The 20988-nt window shown below is 41.9% G+C and overlaps 2 protein-coding genes across 2 annotated transcripts in view; one reads left to right on the forward strand and one right to left on the reverse strand.

Moving 5' to 3' along the window:
* On the forward strand, window positions 1–12144 carry LOC309551738 (sialidase-4-like). The gene is made up of 4 exons (XM_082252427.1): window positions 1–37; window positions 4306–4511; window positions 6939–7194; window positions 11030–12144. The coding sequence occupies exons 2-4, from the start codon at window positions 4311–4313 to the stop codon at window positions 12100–12102; spliced, it is 1530 nt and encodes a 509-aa protein (XP_082108553.1). The 5' UTR covers window positions 1–37; window positions 4306–4310; the 3' UTR covers window positions 12103–12144.
* The window catches only part of TM4SF19 (transmembrane 4 L six family member 19), a 21793-nt gene continuing 7859 nt past the window's right edge, over window positions 7055–20988 (reverse strand). The window contains exons 2-6 of the mRNA XM_082252426.1: window positions 20742–20934; window positions 18988–19065; window positions 17715–17890; window positions 13535–13724; window positions 7055–7186 (exon numbers count right to left, since the gene is read on the reverse strand). Coding sequence (XP_082108552.1) covers window positions 7166–7186; window positions 13535–13724; window positions 17715–17890; window positions 18988–19065; window positions 20742–20918 — 642 coding nt within the window. The 5' untranslated portion in view covers window positions 20919–20934 and the 3' untranslated portion in view covers window positions 7055–7165. The remainder of the gene's footprint in view (window positions 7187–13534; window positions 13725–17714; window positions 17891–18987; window positions 19066–20741; window positions 20935–20988) is intronic.

A 20988-nucleotide genomic window follows, 5' to 3' on the forward strand; every position in this document is an offset into this window, starting at 1 on the left:
AGACGGGCAGAAGAATTTAAGAGAGCATTTTACACAGGTAAATTATTGGAGGTTAAGGGGAAAATAGATTAACAGAGGAAAGCAATGTACAAGGTGATAGGCAGGAAATATTGCAAAGAATTATTGCAGAGAATGCAGGAGTGTAAGAAATTCAGTGTACAGGGAGAGAATATAAGTGTAAGAAATACGGTGTACAGGTACAGGAAGAGAATACAGGAGTGTAAGAAATACAGCATACATGCAGAGAATACACGAGTGTAAGAAATACAGCATACATGCAGAGAATACAGGAGTGTAAGAAATACAGTGTACAGGAAGAGAATACAGGAATGTAAGAAATACAGTGTACAGGAAGAGAATACAGGAACGTAAGAAATACAGTGTACAAGTACAGGAAGAGAATACAGGAACGTAATAAATACAGTGTACAGGTACAGGAAGAGAATACGGGAACATAAGAAATATAGTGTACAAGTACAGGAAGAGAATACAGGAACATAAGAAATATAGTGTACAAGTACAGGAAGAGAATACAGGAACGTAAGAAATACAGTGTACAGGTACAAGAAGAGAATACAGAAATGTAAGAAATACAGTGTACAAGTACAGGAAGAGAACACAGGAATGTAAGAAATACAGTGTACAAGTACAGGAAGAGAATACAGGAATTTAAGAAATACAGTGTACAGGTATAGGAAGAGAACTAAAGAGTGTAAGAAATACATTGTATAGGTATCGGAAGAGAACTAAAAAGTGTAAGAATTACAGTGTACAAGTACAGGAAGAGAATACAGAAATTTAAGAAATACATTTTACAGGTATAGGAAGAGAATACAGGAATGTAAGAAAGACAGTGTACAGGTACAGGATGAGAACACAGAAGCGTAAGAAATACATTGTACAGGAAGAGAATACAGGAATGTAAGAAATACAGTGTACAGGATGAGGACGTAGAAGTGTAAGAAATACATTGTACACTAAGAGAATACACGAGTGTAGGAAATACAGTGTACAGGTACAAGAAAAAAACACAGGAGTTTTAAAAAATACAGTATACAGGAAGAGAATACAAGAGTGTAGGAAATAAATAGTACAGGTACAGGATGAGAACACAGAAGTGTAAGAAATACATTGTAAAGGAAGAGAATACAGGAAGGAGTGCAAGAAATACAGTGTACAGGTACAGGAAGATAATACAGGAGTGTAAGAAATACAGTGTACAGGTACAGGAAGATAATACAGGAGTGTAAGAAATACAGTGTACAGGTACAGGAAGAGAATACAAGAGTGTCAGAAATATAATATACTAGTACCAGCAGACAGAGATGACACCAGAGCTTAAAAGAGTATAAGAAATACAGTGTACAGGTATAGAAGGATAAAAGGAGGTTATAAGCAATAAAATCTGGAAAACAAGAGAGGACACCATGGAATAATTAAGTGTAAGGAATATGGTTGTAGGGTTATAGGATGATTATAGAAGAGTGTAAGGCCCTGTTCATACCTGTGTGTTTTATGTTTGTTGTAGGTGTGGTGCATTAAAAAAAATCCTACATGTTGCATCCTTGATGCACTTTTATCCGAATGCATGGGTAAAATGCAATGCACCAAAAATGCACTGCACAGACGTGAACTGGCCCTTAGTGATACTGTACACTGGCACAGGGAGGCGCAGGACCCCACGGGTTAACAGAATGTGAGTAATACAGTGCAGAGGTAAAGGAAGATAATGGAAGAGTGTAAGAGATACAGTACAGGCAGACAAGGGAGGACACCAGAGAATAACAGAGTATGGGGCTGGGTTCACAATATTGGGAATTGGATGAGGGTCTCCGTGCATCCAATTCGCATGTCAGGAGATTGTGACTGGCTCCCTATAGAGCCAGTTCACAAATCTCCGGAGCGACTCTGGTGGGAATTGCACAGGAGTCCAGTGCGTCTTCTGGTCCATTTCAGGCCTGAATTCAGCCAAAGATTGGGACTAAAATTAGACCTGAAATGGTGAACAGGGACGCACCCCTGCTGCGAGCCACTCCGTGCGGCAGTGTGAACCCAGCCTAAAGCTGGCTATCTGCTGTTCCAGGTTTGTCCAGTGCAGAAGCGACCGTCCAAATCTTGATCAGTATTGGCTCCCCTGCTCGACAGAAGTTAATTGTTCAATTGAATCCTGTCGAAGGGAAATGTTGGGAAACTTTCCATTGATCAGCAGCTGTAGCTATAGCCACCGATCAGTCTATTCTGACAGCGTCAGCGATGCAGTGTCCCAGTGAGAGGGGTATTCTTTGATCCACCTCATTTGTGTGGATAGAAGAACCTGTTATTCTTTTGTGGTTAAGCCCTCTATCTGAATGAAAACATAATGTTTAACATAAAGTGTAAGGGTTAATTTCCACCAGCCTCTGGGTGTGCAGTGTTATGCAGTAGCATCAATACAGTGCCGATACAGCAATCACTGCGCATTGCACTATTTACTTTTTTGAAAGAAAAAAAAAAACAACTTTATTGATATGTCACAGAGTGGCATTTCATTACGTTGTATGAGCCTTCAGGTGGTGAAAAGCAATCAACTGCCTCGCACTGCGTTGCATTGAAAAAAAAAAGTATGACCTGCCATACTTTTGTTCACCGTACAACACCGCAATGTGGTAGTGTGAACCGGGCACATAGGAGACAAGGAATTTTGCGTTGTCTTGTAGTTGGACTGTGCTGGAATAGCCGCCCAACGCAGCCCTAACACCCCTGGTGTGAAAGGGATACAATGTATAAGTACCAGAAAATAATAAAAGAGTGTAAGGAATACAGTATACAGACATACTGTATGAGGATAACAGAAGAGTGTAATGGATCCCGTATACTGGTACACACAAACAAGAGAGGACACCAGAGGATAATAGAGCATTGCTCCCAACTGTCTCTGATTTTGGAGGGACTGTCGCTCAGTTGGAACAAAGTCCCCCCTTTTCTCCTGGCAGCATCCGAGTGGCTGCGTGTGTGAGTGCTCTGCCCATCTCCCCCTCCCACCTGCATGAGCCTTCTGCAATGGGTCATGGGAAATGTAGTCCCCAAGGAGCACAGTATAGTTCAAGTAATTGTATATGAATGAGATGTGGACTACAAGGGGCCCAAGGCTTTGTACTATAGAGTAGGAGAGAAGAGGACTTTTTCTGGGAAATTAACTGGAGTTCTGGGGAGTCTAGTACAGGGAGCCAGAGAGTGCAGACCTGTTGCTAGGGTCTGTGCCCTATGCTGGAGAGACCATAGACTGTGCAGAGACCCGGGGCCATAGCAGAGAGGTGCAGAGACCAGAGAATGGGGATCTGCTGCCTATGGTGTCAGCACTCACAACTGGGAGCATGAGGACTGAGCCACTGATAGTGTCTTTCCCTGTGCTGGCACCAGAGCTAGAAGGACCCATTGCCGTATGTGCCGACACCAGAGTGGAAAGAGCCAATGAGGACCAGAACTAAGACACTGAGCCTTCTGGGACAACAAGCTGCCAAACTTTCCGGACTGGATCCGTTGGGTATCAGGAATGGTGAGCGGAAAAACTAAACTTAATCCCTTACTGCCCACAGTTAATGGCAATAGAAACAACACCTTATTTATCAGCCCATCAGTTTTCTAGTGTGGACAGCCTTAAAGGGACAGCATCACGTGCACCACCTTACAGACAAGCCCCAACAATAGTTGGCCTAGTACTTATAAATAGGTGTCAGGTACTTTAGAGCCATCTCCATGGATACTCTTTGTCAGGAATGTATACACCCACACTCTATTAGGGCTCTATGCACTAAAGGACTTTTCTTTGGAATAGTTAATGCCATCATATTGCCCATGGTTTAGATTAGCTGAAATTTGGTTTAACTTTATTGCATTTAGTTATTGCTATATTATAGGTCAGAGTTCACCTTAACCAGTACAGCATCTTTAAATATGTTCAATTGCCTGTTTACTGATTTATGCATTGTCTAACTTGCCTTGCCATAATACTTCTAACTAATCTACTACCAAGCTGCCTGTGTTTTATTTTCTGTGTGTTATTATAGAGTGGTAGCATACCAACATTTAATTAATACAGGTGTGTTAGTGGGTACAGAGCAGCTTAAACAGTCAAGGCAGAGAAGAGAGGACCTATCATTTCTGCGGGGGTAGACCCCTTCTGTGGTGATAGCACTACATAAGAATGTATAGATAAATGCTGATCTTACAAGGGGATGGAAGTCTAAGTGAAAGAAATTACATGTCTGAACTAAATCAAAATTGCCCTCTGTATTTTTTACAACCATTTGGTTTTTTATTTTAAAGGTGTCATGGGATCTCGTCATGTGCCTGCTCGCACAGTGTTATTCGAGAGGGAAAAAAATGGAGTCACATATCGCATACCCGCCCTACTTTTCATCCCTCATTGGTCAACATTGCTGGCTTTTGCAGAAGAGAGGTTGAGTGTGGATGATGCTCATGCCAATCTGCTAGTACTGCGTCGGGGTACTTTTTACCATAACTATGTGGAGGTCAGATAGACAGTTGATACATTTACATTGCTAGAGTCATCTTAAGCAAGATATTTGTAGTTTGGTAGATAATATAATGTTCTGATGCATGCAGTAAGGCCATTAAACAGGAAGCTTCAGCAAATACATAGTACATCCTTTAATTCTTCTATGTATTCCTTTAAATTTCATGAAGTCTTAACAATTCAGCTAGTATTAAGAATAGCTGTATTTAAAATCTCTTACTTACACACCAACTAAAAGTTGAAATCGGGCATGTAGTGGGAGTAGCTTCTTTGTGCACTAATAGACACGAGGGAGAGGTACTTATATGGGCTTTTAGGAGGAAGAGAGTTTAGGGGAGGGGTCATGAAGATAAGTGCCAGAGCAGTGGTATGGAGTTTGGAGTTGGACACCTGCAGATTCCAAAGGAGTGGTGTCACCCTCTAAATCAGTGTTTCTCAACAAGGCTTCTGTGAAAACTATGGTCTAGTGAGGAGCCAAGTGGAAAAGAGAAACATAGCAGAGAAAAGATATGTAGAAACATATAGCAAAAGGGATAAGAAAGGGTAAGGAGGGGAATATGATAGCCACTGAGTGGCACAACCCCTAAATCCAGTCCATGGGATAATAGATAACATTACATTAGACTTCTGAAGCGGTCAGTGCTCATATAGTTGATCAAAAAGTGGAGACATAATGGTCAAATTCCTGTGAGCAGGGGAGGAAGGCATTTTCTAGTGTTCCTGAGCTGAAGAAGCTTGTCAGTTGTCAGTCACATATTGTAAAAACCTGCAGCCAGAAAGGAGAGAAGAAAGAACCACCAGATGTGTAACATAGCACCTCACATGCAATGCCAAGCCGCTGCAAACAAAGCCAACAGAATACTGGCATGTATAAAAAACGGGATTCACTCCATAAATAAAGAGATTATTCTCCCATTCTACAAGACTCTGGTCCGGCCACATCTGCAGTGTGCTGTCCAGTTCTGGGCACCGGTCCTCAGGAAGGATGTGCTGGAACTGGAGAGAGTCCAGAGATGGGCAACAAAAATAATTAGGGGAATGGAGGGCATCGGCTATGAGGAAAGACTACACGCACGTATTCTCTCTGGAGAAAAGAAGATTGAGGGGGGATATGATATCAATGTACAAATACTGTAATGGCGACCATAGCATAAGGAACAAACTATTCAGAGAAAAGGAATACAATAAGACATGTGGCCACCCACTGTAACTTGAGGAAAAACGGTTTAACCTTAAAATATGTAAGGGGTTCTTCACTGTCAGAGCAGTAAGGATGTGGAATTCTCTTCCACAAGCAGTCGTATCAGCAGGGAGCATCGATAGTTTCAAAAAACTATTAGATGGGCACTTTAAAGACCACAACATACAGGGGTATACAATGTACGGTTAACAGCAAAAATGCACACACATCATAGGTTGAACTGGATGGACTGGTGTCTTTTTTCGACCTCGCAAACTATGTAACTATGTAACTATGTAACTATTTTATGTAACACTAGCAGGAATCCGAAACCAAGGGGATTATTTTGTGTAGGAAGGTAGGGGATGTATACCAATGCGTCACCATCTTAATTTTTTTTCCCTGAACCCTAGTTGAAACACTGAGTTCATGCATCAGTGAAAAGGTTTAGGAGTTCCTTACTGGTAAAGCGAAGGCCTCAAGTCATGTGGTCACGAGGCTTATATAGGAGGAAAATGGAGTCCTTTTAAATAGTGCATCCCATAATCACAGAAGAGGGGTACACATTTTGGGAGAGAAGTGAGGGCGGGGTGATCCCATGGATGGATCCAGGATAAAGAAGATAGAGGAAGTGAAGTCAGGGCAGTCTCTATGGTGACCCACAATTTTCCATAGTAAGCAATTGAGCAGCAAGTTTAAAAATGACTTGCTAAGCTATTGCTAGGCATGCCAGGCTTCATAAGTTTGTTGCATAATTGCAAGTTTGCATTGCATGACTTCAGGTCAACTTTCTTTGCAAACATTCTGCAAGTCTGCTGCAAGTTCTGGTTCAGTTATGTTGTGCACAAATCATTCCAACACAGGGGTCACTGACTTGCAGAGCTCTTGCTGTAGACTCACCATTGCAACTTTGTTCTTGCTAGAGACTTGCCACGCAAATGTTCTACAAATTTAAAAAGTGTCAACTAGAACTTGTGCTTCAAGTGCTCTGTGTACATCTTGCCAGCAAAAATGTGCAGAAAGTTAACAAGACTTACAATTGAACACTGCCACAAATTTGTGGCAAGTTATCTTTTGCTTCACTGAACAATGGCCTGCAGCTGAGGCACCCCAAGTTTATTGTCATACAAAGGTGAGCAATGTTGTACTAGATACGTTACAAAGCTAGTAATAATAATTTAATAACTGAATTAAATAACAATTTATAATTACATAAAGACAGTGAATTAAATATTCCCACAGTGGGAGGACATGATTACAGTGGACAGAGCCCGCCTGCCTGGACATCGCTCAATGAATCCATGCCCAATCTATGATGACTTCACAGGGCAGACCTTCCTTTTCTTCACTGCCGTCCTGGGCAGCACAACGGAATCCTACCAGATCATCACTGGTCGGAACCTGGCACGGCTGTGCTACATAACAAGCTCTGACCAAGGGAGAAGCTGGAGTGATGTCACAGACCTAACTCACAAGGTGATTGGGGAGTCCTTAAAAGGTACAAAACAGAAATCCTATGTCAATACAATAAATACTTTGAGCAGTATTAGACATTTACCAAGATGTGATGTTTTAAAGTTGAACTCCAGGCAAATAGCTATCAAAGGTTTTTTTATTTCTGTTAATCCAGTTATTAGATTTACATAACTGCCAGGGCAGAAGGCTTGAGCAGAAGAAGGTTTTCTGCTGCAGTTAAGTTACGAATACAGGTATTGTCCTTTCCCCACCCTTTGACTGGACAGTGAAATGAAAACTAACCAAACAGGTGAGCTCATCTCTCTGTCACTATGTTCTCTCCCCCTATTAGCATGCTCCTAGTTAGTACTGCAGCACAACTCAGTCATACAACTTCCTTCACTCCCAGTCTGAGCTTTGTTGTGCATAGGATTATAAGAAGACGATGCCAAGGTAAAATCAGGTACTTACATGAGTTGCATTAAAAAATTCACTCACTGGCCACTTTATTAGGTACATCTGTCCAATTGCTTAGTAACACAAACTGCTAATCAGACAATCATATGGCAGCAAATCAATGCCTTTAGGCATCTAGACGTGGTGAAGACGACTTGCTGAAGTTCAAACCGAGCATCAGAATGGGGAAGAAAGGGAATGTAAGTGACTTTGAATGTAGCATGAATGTTGGTGTCAGACGGGCTGGTGTGAGTATTTAACAAACTGCTGGTCTACTGGGATTTTCACGCACAACCATCTCTAGAGTTTACAGAAAATAGTCCGAAAAAAATAGGAAATATCCAGCGAGCGGCAATTGTGTGGATGAAAATGACTTGTTGATTTCAGAGGTCAGAGGAGAATGGGCAGACTGGTTCGAGATTATAGAAAGGCAACAGTAAATCAAATAACCACTCGACTGAGGTATGCAGAATAATATCTCTGAACGCACAATACATTGAAATTGAAGCAGATGGGCTACAGCAGCAGAAGACCACATCAGGTGCCACTTCTGTCAGCAAAGAACAGGAAACAGGTTAAAATTTCCATAGGCTTACCAAAATTGGACAATAGAAGATTAGAAAAATGTTGCCTGGTCTGACGAGTCTTGATTTCAGCTGCATCAGTCAGATGGTAGGGTCAGAATTTTGCGTAAACAACATGAAAGCATGGATCCATCCCGCCTTGTATCAACAGTTCAGGCTGGTGGTGTAATGGTGTGGGGGATATTTTCTTGGCACACTTTGGGCCCCTTAGTACTAATTGAGCATCATTTAAATTCCACAGCCTACCTGAGTATTGTTGCTGACCATGTCCATCCCTTTATGACTACAGTTACAGTGCACCCATCTTCTGATGGCTCCTTCCAGCAGGATAATGCACCATGTCACAAAGCGAAAATCATCTCAAACTGGCTTCTTAACCACTTTAATACAGGGCACTTCCCTCCCTTCCTGCCCAGGCCAATTTTCCCCTTTTAGCGCTGTTGCATTTTGAATGACAATTGCGCGGTCATGCAACACTGTACTTACACCAAATTTATGTCATTTTCCCCCCACAAATAGAGCTTTCTTTTGGTGGTATTTGATCACCTGTGCGATTTTTACTTTTTGCTAAACAAATAAAAAAAGACCGAAAAGTTTGAAAAAAAAAAAAAGTTTTTTTGTTTATGTTATACAATTTTGTAAATAAATAAGTTTTTTCCTACACTGATGAGCACTGATGAGACTGCACTGACAGGCACTGATGAGGAGGCAATGATGGGGTGGCACTGATGGGGTGGCACTGATGGGGTGGCACTGATAGGCGGCACTGATAGGTAGCACAGATATGCAGCATTGGTGGGCACTGATAGGCGGCACTGCTGGGCACTGATAGGCGGCATTGATGGGCACTGATAGGCGGCACTGACGGGCACTGATAGGTGGTACTGACGGGCACTAATGGGCACTGATAGGCGGCACTGGTGGGCACTGATGGGCACTAATGGGCACTGATAGGCGGCACTGGTGGGCAATAATGGGCACTGGTGGGCAACACTAAAGGATGGCAATGATGGGCACTTGTGGGCAGCACTGATAGGGAGGTCACTGGTGGGCATCACTGATGGGGAGGGCAATGGGGGGCTTCCTGAGCCCTGATTCCCATCCCTGGTGGCCATAGTGGGCATCCCTGGGGTCATAGTGGGCATCCCTGGGGTCATAGTGGGCATCCCTGGTGGATCTAGTGGCATCCCCCCCCCCCCGAGGGTCTGCACTGGTAATCAATGATCTGATTACCAGTGCCGACCCCCCCCCTGTCAGGGGAGCCGCCGATCGGCGCTCCTTTACTCGTGCCTGTCAGGCACGAACTAAGGAAAGCCGATCAACGGCTGTTCCTGTTTATGATGTGACCAGCCGTGATTGGACACGGCTGATCACATGGTAAAGAGCTATGTCAGTAGTCTCTTTACTGAGATCGGAGGTGCAGGGTGTCAGACTGACACCTCGCATCACCGATCGCCGCTCTGCGCGGCCCCGGGGGGCGCCCAGAGCTGTGTTATCCTGCCGACGTCATATTACGTCCGGTCAGGATAACTCAACCACATTCCCGCCGTCAATTTGTAATAGGGCGGGCGGGAAGTGGTTAAACATGACAATGAGGTCACTGTACCCCAATGGCTTCCACAGTCACCAGATCTCAGTCCAATAAAGTGCCTTTGGGATGTGGTGGAAGAAGAGATTTGCATCATGGATGTGCAGCCAACAAATCTGCAGCAACTGTGTGATGCTATCATGTCACTATGGACCAAAATCTCTGAGGAATGTTTGCAACATCTTGTTGAATCTATGCCATAAAGAAATAAGGCAGTTCTGAAGGTAAAAGGGGGTCCAACCTGGTACAAGATTTACTTGATAAAGTGGCTTGTGAGTCGATATTTCATTGTGTATTAATAAATATAGAGCTATAATAATTGATGTCTTTAAATCTGCCTGGAGTGCAGTTTTAAACAGAAATACTTCAGAATTTGAAGAAAACAGGGTCCTTACTTTCCATAATCAATGATAACCAAAGTGCAAACATCGCAGCCCTATAGAATCCAAGTAGCTACAACTGCAAATATGCAACAGGAGATGGTTAGAGTCTATGGGCATGCTACAAAAGACGAGTAAAGACTGCAGGCATGCTACATGAGATGGCCTGGGAGTGTAGACATGCCGCAGGAGATAATCAAATGCTGTGAACATGCTATAGGAGTAGTTAGGGACTGGAGACATGTATAAGGAGACAGCCATGGTTGAATGAAAGAAAATTGCATAATGTATGGCCTGCCTTATTCTCTATGTGTACACCCATCTAGCACCTTTGCTTAGCTCTCAAACTTCATCTTCCTTCCTACATGGTCAACACTTCCCACTCATACCTCCAGGGATTCTCTTGTGCTGCATCCTTTCTGTGGAACTCCATACTCAATCTCATTGGGCATTCAGCGAACACATCTTAAAACTCATATTTTCTGAAAATGAACATACCTTTGATTTCCTTTCCCATTATCCCATTTTATCCTATCAATTTATCCTATCACAACATTGCCACCTACAACACAGCTACTGCTGCCAATGGCTCCCGCTGCTGCCTCTGTGAGCAGAGAGAAAGGAGAGAACCACTGCTGATGGGTGCAGATCGAGATCAGGCTCAGGTAAGTATATAGGAGGGAGAGGGGGTGATACAAATACAAGGACAATTTCTATCCTAATGCAGAGAATGCATTAAGGTAAAAAATGTCTAGCCTTTAGAACTACTTTAATACTATGGATATGACTGTATAAATACATTTTGGTGCAAATTATCACTGCACTATAATGCATAAGATTAATATGTGTAAGTATTCCTGTTTTTCTCAGAGTGGGCCACCTTTGCTTTAGGACCAGGACATGGTATCCAGCTAAAATCTGGGCGTCTCCTTGTTCCTGCTTACACCTATCATATCAACTGCCGAAATTGCTTTGGCAAGCTCTGCCGCACTACACCACAAGCCTTTGCCTTTCGTAGTGACGACCATGGAAAGTCTTGGAAAGTTGGAGAACTTATCCCAAACCTGCACACAGTGGAATGCCAGCTGGTGTCAGTGGATGAAGAAGATGGAAGTAACATCCTGTACTGCAATGCCAGAAGCTCTTTAGGATTCCGGGTGCAAGCTCTTAGCTCTGATGGTGGCATTGTCTTCCAGCCTGGACAGCTAATTGAGAAGTTAGCTGAAACATCTAATGGGTGTCATGGCAGTGTCATTGGTTTCCCAGCTCCTCTGGGCTTTTTATCAAGACATAATCTCAAAAATCCAGTTTCCTGCCAGGCTGAGAGCTCACTGGTGTTAGCTAAACTGTCAGATGTAAAACAATGGAATACAAAAGGTCCTCAAGCACAGGACAACATAAATACATTTAAAAACAATCTACAACAATGGCAATTCAGCAGTGGAAGCTTGGTTTGTCACAGACAGACTATATGGGAAGATGTATGCAAAGACACTTGTTATGCTAACATGGGGTTACCAAACAAGTTAAAGTTACAGTACAAGACATATCACAAGTCTGGGCAAAAGTTTCAGACACCTACATGGGTGCTGTACTCCCATCCCACCAGTACACACTCACGGTTAAACCTAGGAGTCTACCTCAGTCCCTATCCTAAGGATGCTGACAGCTGGAGAGGACCCTGGGTCATCTATGAGGGACCCAGTGCCTACTCCGACTTATCATATATAGGGTTTCCTTCTGGTGAAGATGAGTCTGTGGGGTTACCTCCCATAGCTGCATTTGCCTGTCTATATGAAAATGGTTTAAATTCTCCTTATGAGCAGATATCTTTTAGTATCTTCACCTTGTATGAGGTCATCCAGAACCTGCCACTTAAACCCAATGTTCTCCATCATCCAAAGAACAAAGACAAAAAGAAAGGGAATTGTAAAACTTCATAAAATAGAACAAACAAGCTAACTTTATTATTGTGTGCCATTTCTCTATAGATTTGTCATCCAGCTCATGTATGTGAAGAATAAAATTTTAGATAAGTGAAATTAATATTTTGATGGTTTACAGTTCACTTTTTAGCCACCTGTTTCTTAAACATGTAGCATTATTGGTAACTAGACTGTCATAATTTGAAGGGGTGTTAATCTTCAGATTGCTACCATTTACATTATGAACACTCTAAGTAGATTTTAAATTAGAAAAAAAAGTTTAATGCATATGGCAACATGGGAAGGAGGGTGCAGTGCATATTAGGATATCAGAACAGTGCACTGAAGCTCATACTCTAGACTAGGCTTCAAAATCCTCTAGATTTCCCTCAATAGTCTCTTATGGTTACTTCAGAATAACAGACTGTGACGACTGGACTTCTGCAGAGCTTAGCCCCCCTAGCAATTAAGGTTCAAATGGTATCTCAGTCTTCACTGAGACAGCAAGCAAGCAAGGTTGATGTATAACTTCCAATTCAGCCAAACCTAACCACATGTCCATATGTGGGGACAGTTGCAGTTTTTTTTCCCAAAGCCTTATACTCTTTTCTTCCAGCTGCCAACACCTTAGGTTTCTACCCATGAAGGAATATGCCTGCATTTTTCCATGTGCCTAGGCCCAGGGCCTTGGAGAGTTTGACCTCTAAGGTGAAATCTGCATAAGCCAGATAGTGGCTCTGATATTTAAAGTAGAAATAAAGACAAAACTTTTTTTTCCATTTTGGATCATGGGGGGCTATAACCTAGGGTGACAAGATTTCCACAGTTGCCAGGGACAGTCCCTGATTTAGGAGTGTGTCCCTGCCTAAATTGGGTCCCCGAATTTTCCCCCACTTGAATGATCACATATGCAGCCTCTGATCAGGCAGGTATCATGTTTTGCATCACACGTGGATTTCCAATGCTGCATAGTTTACCCCTGTAGAGGACAGGTCATATAGAAGAAGGGCAGGCAGGGACATTTTTTCCTCTACATTAAATTCACTCACATGATACATTGAAAAAATGCCATGAGTAAAAGAACATTTTAAGAAGTGTATCCCATTTTAAAATGAGGTATTAAAACTGGTCTTTAACGTGTACCTGTACTATCAACAACTTATCTAGACCTATAGTATTCATTAAGAAGGGCAGTTCTCCTCCAGGTTTTCCTGGGAGCCCCTAAACCTGGAAATTTTATTGTGCAATTAGCAATTTCCTATTAGAAAGCTGGCACATTAGGGTGCACTCTTCTATCTCCCACTCCTTTCTATCAGTCAGTGAAGCTTCCTCAAACTTAGATGAAGCTTCCTTTTCCTTAAAGTGAAGCTTCATCTTACAGTAGCAAGGGGACTGCAGAAAACTGAACAAGCTCTTTTTTTTTTTTTTTTTTATATTTACTTATACAAACCTTTTTCCGGTCACAATTTCCAACAAGCATGCCCAAGATGGCATTCACCAACTGGGAGAGGCACAGGACAAGCTGAAATGTGTTAATTAGACACAAGGATATGAAGAAATGGGAGTTCCAGGTCTCTATATCTGGTGGTTCTAAGCAGGTCATCTTGCTTGAGGAGATGTTGAGTAAGGAGACTGATGAGCTGCAAAACATTCGTTATACAGCTGTAAATGGAAAGAACTAATGCAAATTGTAATATTTTATATAATTAACTAGCATTAAGGTAGTATAAGTATTAGCTCAGTGGTTAGCATTCTAGCGACTCTCTAAACGAAAAAAGTAAGTATATATATATAGTAAAAGCGTCTTTTTTTTAAGTTAGGCGACTAAGCTGTTTTAAAGCTCAATTAAATACTTTTTACTATTTTACAGTCCTGCACCCCTACAATTTATAAACTATAACTGTTATTTGCTTTGAATTACCTTAAAATTCCCTTTCTGGCAGTTTCCCACCATTCTTTTTCATGTCATTTATTCCATGTAAATTTGTCCTTCCCTTTTCCCCCTCTCCAAGTTTGTGGGATACTCTCAGGTTTTTCTGGTAGGAATGTTTGTAGGGGGCAGCTGCCCCAGAGCCAATGGGACATGGCTCATTGTTGATGGGGGGTGGATGTAGTACCCTCCTAGATAGGTGCTAGGCATTTAAAGTATAGTCTGCTTATCAGGGGAGCCTGATTATTAGTTACGCCTGTTGCATGTGCCCATGTGTGATTCATCTGGTCTGAGGGAGTGTCCCCACTGTATCCAATGGGGAGGACTGTTGGACAGTGGAGGAAACCCAGCCAGTGACACACAGGCTTTTTCAGCTGTCTCAGTGTGTTGGCACAGATAGTGGTGCATCCTGGGATAGGCTATAAAAGACAAGGGCACATGTGGCAGGGGGTCTTTGGGCAGGAAGTCAAGTCCCAGAAGGAGGGTATGGCTGTCTCTCCTTCTGCAGCTGGGAAAGGTGGTCACAGGCAGTCGGCCTGGTGAACCTGAAGGTGTGGCTGAACACAGAGGTCCAGTGTATGCTGACAAGTGGAGTTTGGAGGTAACGATGACTCTGGAAACACAGTGTCTGTGAGTACAGATGAACTTGCCCGAGGGTCTGCCAGGAAGGGGACCACTCCAGAAGCTAGGGTCAGCGGACAGGTGTCAGCACACAGGCATTGAGAGAAAGGGTGTGCCAGTTTCAGAACCCTGAAGAGAATATTTGCACAGGAACATTTAAAGTACCTTAATTTAGTGGCAAAGTGAAGCAGCAGCCTTGCCGCATTCTAAAGTAAGCTGTTCCTCAGATTGTGAATAGTTAACAGCTGGACTATCCCACTCATCCCTTCTCCTATCCAAGTTCTCAATAAAACCACAAAAACCAACATCCCCTGGATTGATTATTGACTGAGCCAAGAACTTTTAATGCTGTTATCTGCTGTTCGTTGCTAAGGGTAACCCAGGGGAATCCAGAAGGTGTAATTCTCAGCTGTCATCTAGGGGGCAGTGCTATACATGTTTTGTTCTTTTAATTGTTTTGGTTCCCTCTCTTCCATAGATCGGGATGTATTGAGACTAGTTATATGCTGATCATGGAATACACCTTTTTTTACTTGTTCTTGTTGCTGCCCCTGGCCCTCATTGCTGGTCTGTCCTTGGTAAGCAATTTAATAGCCTCTTCCCCCTCACCATCATTACTTATCCCCTTGTTAGCCTGTTATTATGCTTCATTGTCTCTGTTATGATGGTACTTTATATAACTCCTCCTGAAGAAGCGGTTATTGCCACAAAACATGTAGAGGATTTACTGTACATGAAGGAGTGATTACATTGTATGCCCTCAGATTTACCTGAGGATTTTATATCACCAGCAAAAACAGCTTGGAACAATACATGCTTTCAAGATGTTACTATAAATGTTGCTTTTATTCATACTGTATATATAGATATGTGCTTCTTTTTAACAATTTTGTATAAGTAAAATTCAATTTTTCATTATGTTACTGTAATTTTTGGGTACTGAGATAGTCCATTTCCCCTCCTAGGGGAATAGTGGAGGTCGCCCCTAGTTTCTGTTTCTACTGTTGTTAGGATGATGGAACCCCCAAAACTTTCAAATGTTTGATCTATTTGAGGCTCACACCCTAATAACCTATGGCTGGCCTTAGTGAGGAGTCCACCCTCCCCTATCCAGTATTTAGGTTTCAGGTACAGGGATACATTGTTTTGTTGGGTAGCCAGGTGGCCACCAGTTGTGTTATCCTCCCCCCTGCTCATAGCTGGGCTGCTGTCTGCAGAGTGACCTGAGTGGATCTCTGTGTGGACTCATCCGCTTGTCCCCTGGGTTAATTGATACCAATACTTTAGCCGTGTTGGCACATGTTATAATTTGGTTTATTATTACTATAGTTCAGTTGATTGCCATCTTCTGGGTAAAGCTGGCTACAATTGTATACAATTTTCTTATTCAATTTCCTTTAGATTTACCTTCAACTATGTAATGCAAAGGCCTGCCTGACTGCATACAAAGTGTTTAGGTTTGACCTCATATTATATGGTTTTGGTAAATCTAAAGGAAAATTGTACAAGAAATTCTATAATTTATGGCCAGCCTTAGCGTTCACTTTATCTAGTACAGCATCTTTAAACCTGTTAATTTACAAGTTGGTTGTGGCCTGTTTTCTGTACGTTTTTGTAGAGTGATAGCATACTAATGTTTAGGTTTCGCAGGTATGTCAGTGAAGTCCAAGCAGCTTTAAGAGTCATGGCAGAACACAAAACCTACCATATCCAGCGGCTCTTGTGGGAGTAATCGTTACCGTTGTATTGTACAATTATGTTTTACCTTGTAACTGTTCTTGTTGTTGCGACTTTATTTTAATTTTTTTTGTTATTCTTGCCTTGTTGGGTGTGTAGCCCAAATAAATGCTCCTTAGGCCCCTTCACACGATCGGACCGATTAGGTCGGTCTGTCCGTTTTTCAGGCGGACCTGATCAGGTCACCCATTCTCCTCTATGGAGAGGCAGATGTCAGCGGAGATGTGTCCACTGACATCTGTCTGTCATCCGGTCCGACATGTTTCGCTTAAAACAGACAGGTGGCAATACGTTCGTCATCCGTCCAGCGGGTCAGATCGAATGGGATCGGATGAAAATGGAAATTCTGCCATAGAGGAGAGCGGGACTCTGACAGGTCCATCTCTGCACAGTGAGCAGAGGCAGACCCTTCATCCGGCTGCTCAGCGGGGAACAATGGAGCGATCCCCGCTGAGCTAGCAGAGTCCGTCGAGCAAGTCCGCCCCCTGTGAAAGGGGCCTTTTTCAACCTTTTTTGTGTCAGAGGGTGTGGCATTGCCAGAAGGGTCGTTGTCATTCGGAATCAGGGAATGGAAGAGTGGTCCTTTCGAGAGGTACTGTAAGTGCTACAAAGACCTTTATGGCAGGATCACCGGATATTTATACCAGGGTCTCAGGCATGCTGGGTGTTTTTCCCTGGTGCATGAGACCCCAGTATTTAGGTGCAGGCAAAAGGCACACGTGCGCAGTCCAGCTCTAGCTGTCAGTAGCCTGTAAAAGAGGGGCTCACAGCTACTATGGCTGGACGTGGCTTTTTTATTACTAAACAGCTGATGTACTTGCAGTGTTCTAATGAGGAAAGTTGCAGTCTCTGCATCTCTTTAGAAGTAATTACCCCTTTGGGAAATTTTACCAAAAATTAATTTTTGCTTCAGAGGATGCCTAAAACCTGACCTGTATCCTACTGTACACTTCTGGGAAAACAGTGAACCAATGACACAAGCAGAAAATGATATTCGTGGGGATGTTCTGTACATCGACTGTGTACTGAACACCTCCAGGTTTCCATATTGCTTTTCATTATACAGAAAATGACAGCGCTGACGTTTGAAAAGAAAAGGTAATTTTTTATAGAGATCAATTACAATATGTCTTGTATAGCAAGTGTATATATTATTTGTTTTTTTATTTGCTATTTTTTTGGGAGTTAACCTTTTAAAATAGAAGAAAAGGGGGTTCAGACCCAGCTAACAGTGCAATTGCAGAAATGGTCTACTGGCAATTGTAACATCTTTGTTACTCCAGTGGCTCAAAACATGTAATAGAAATTTGAGGCTTGGTATCTAAAAAGGTAACAATTGTACCTAGTGTTGAAGCCTGGAACTCCAATGGTTATGTAAGGGTAACCCCACTCCTGTGTTGTTTCACCTTCCACCCGGTACAAGCAGTATGGACCACTGAACAATCCAGCAGCAGAGATGAAAAAAGAAGATGCAGCTCCAGCCATAGCTAGAATGGAAAAAATACCAGACAACAGCATCTGGAGAAACAAGCAAACAGAATAAAAGTGAACTACGATATAATAAAACGTATTGTAATGTCAGTTTATTTGCACTTTTTTAGCGGATTTTTAAAAAAGCTGCTTTTAAAAACAACAACAACAAAAGCACATTTGGGGTTTGCTCACAGCTGTGTGAATTCCTGCTGTTTTCTGCACCAGAAGGTGCGTGTCTCTGAATGGGCACACATAAAACGGTGGCGTGGTACAGAAATCTGCATTCTTCTGTCCAGCACAGTTCACTTACAGCTCCATTTCTCTCTGTGTTTCCATGCTTTTTGAGTTCCACAAGCCTGGCCTAACATGTAAATCAGCAGGATCAATTTCTGATGTCCAGCAAGCAGAGCCATCCCTACCATAAGCCATAGCTCCCAACTGTTCCTGATTTTCAGGGACTGTCCCAGATTTGAAACATAGTCCCTCAGTCCCTCTTACCTCCTCATTTGTCCTTTATTGTGGTCTGATCTATACAGTTGAATATAAAATGCACTTTTTATGTTTCAAAATGTGTTTCCCGGTGCTAAACCTTTCACCCAATTTCTAAATTGCTGCATTTTTAAATTTCAAAAGCCAGTATAAATGAATAGTAGTGGTAAGAAAAAGCACTTGTGGGTTTAAATAATAATTTTTTTGTATAATTCTCCTTTAAGGGGCCGTGGCGGGAGGTGTCCTATGCCTACATACTTTTGCTAATAGGAGTCCCTAGTTCCTATCGAAAGTTGGGAGGTATGCCATAGGCTTAGAAGATGGGCAAAAAACTATGCAAATTTTGGATGGTTCCTGATGACCCTGTCGCCACTCTCCTGCCCGACACCCTTTCATTGAAAAATCAAAGGAGCCAGACAGACAATTTTCAGCCAATCAGAGGCAGCCACTGTTTTCTGATAGAGCGTATAGCCAGCTTAAGAATCTCATGTATGAAAGCACTTTCCCGGAATGAAAGGACATTGAAGTCCTTATTGTCACACCCCTCATAATGCAACTGCCTATGCAGAGTGGTAATAATTGAACTAAAAAATTATACGTAAAATATGTGGACACTGGTAGTGTTAGATTTACAAATTCCATTAAACACTTACATGACAGCAAGTTCCAAAGCAGGAGAGTCTCTTCACCTTAAAACCCACAACTGTGGATTGTATACCCACCAGAAGCACCTTGAATTAAAAAAATTAATATAATCATTAAAGCGTCTGTATAACATTCTATTTATACTCCTAGGCTGGACCTCCTTCCTTGTTTATTTTGCAATGCAGCCTGAGATTGCGTAGACCAGCTGCTGCCACATCTACTGAGCATGCACCAGTTTCAGTTCCCTTCCCTTCTAAGCTGATCATTTCCTCTTTTCTTATCTGTGCAACCCACATGACTACAGAGTCACACATGTGGGCGTTTACACTCCAGATAAATGACAGCACACTCCCTCCAGCCTCCTCCATGCCCACTAAAAAAAATAAACACAATGTGGTTGAGATACATGTTGATTGATGGAGGTGTCACCTCCCTGTAATTCACATACAAACAATAGACAAAGGCTGGAGGGGTGTGGAACAGGCTGCGATTGGTAAAACCTCCACCTAGATAGCCCGGGCCATGTTTTTGCACAAAAGTCATAAAAATGTGAGTTAAAATAAATACATATTTGTATGACAATTTAATACAATTATTTTAAAATATTTATGTATTTTTTCTCTGTATTTCAAAGGCTGTTTTTTTTTTTTTTTTTTTTAACATTTTAACATGTGACAAGCAACAGAGGACTAGAAGCTCCTCCAGCTAATGTTTCCTTACAGACAGACTGAGAAAGAGCTGGGTCACATGACAGCTCTACAGTATATCAATTATCAAAAAGGGTAAAAAATAGGAAAAAATATTAGCCACACTACAATTAGCTTTTCTTGCAGTGTTATATATCAAAAACACTTATCCACTCCACCGACGATAACGACTGTTAAAAATTGTTTGAAGGCTTTATTGCATATCGAAAGGCTAGACACGATAATAAAATCAATTGGCCCTACCAGTCATTTCTTTACAAGATGGAAACCTATAGAGAGAACACTGTCAACTCTGGACATAACACAATTCATGACACCATTTCGGTACATGGACTGGTACCACAAAGCAATTCTCACAAACTCTCTGGGCAGATTGAAACTTCACTAATTTAACCTCTTCCTTAAATTTAGGAACAACTTCACTGATAATTACAGATTGGAAATAAAGTGACTGTTTGTATCTTTTCTCCTGGGCTAAGCATAATTCCTTAGACTTGTTTGTTTTTATTTTGATTCTATTTTTCACTTGTTTGATTTTAATTTTCATTTGGCTCATATTTGCATCCTGTTATAAATACCTCACTAACGCAATTTTAATACCACGGTGTTATTATCTGAGTACACATTATTACACGTTATTATCTCAGTTTACTTCCTCCTTAAATGTTTCCATGTAAGAGTTATACTGGCACGCTGAGAACTTTCTGTTGTCCAAGGCTACTAAATTGCTCATGAAAGCCCCAAGTAACATTGTCTAAAGTGAAAATCCACTTTAGAGATCGAGATCTACAGTAGATCAGTTATGTACTTTCCAACCATTTTGGCAAACTTCTTGGCAGATGCGTACCTGGTTCTATTCTCAGTACACGTAAAAAAAATGCTATGCTATCTGCTATATTCACACAATTCATCAATGAATTATTCAAATTGAAAACCTGCATCTTGGCAGACCTGCAATTCCCTTGGTGATTCCCATCAAATAATATATACCTGTTGTTAGAGCAGTGGAGTTTTCCTTTAAATGATGCTTTCTAGATCAATTTGAGACCACTTACCATCAATCCACCAGCCCAAACTCCTGGCAATCTCCTAGCATGGCTGCTGATCTGGTCTTTTCTCAGATAGGACCCATCAAGGTTGGGGAAGAGGAGGAAAAGGTTCAATGTTATAGATAGTAGGGCCAGGATAGTTAGGCAGAGCCCGTTAAATTGGGAGCACTTCCCTACACACATCTTCAGAATGACAAATCTGAAATATAAACATGATAAAAGGATTGCTATACCTAATATAAAGATGATACAT

Source organism: Pelophylax lessonae (assembly GCF_965119305.1).
Source record: "Pelophylax lessonae genome assembly, chromosome: 3".
Taxonomy (NCBI): Eukaryota; Metazoa; Chordata; class Amphibia; order Anura; family Ranidae; genus Pelophylax; species Pelophylax lessonae.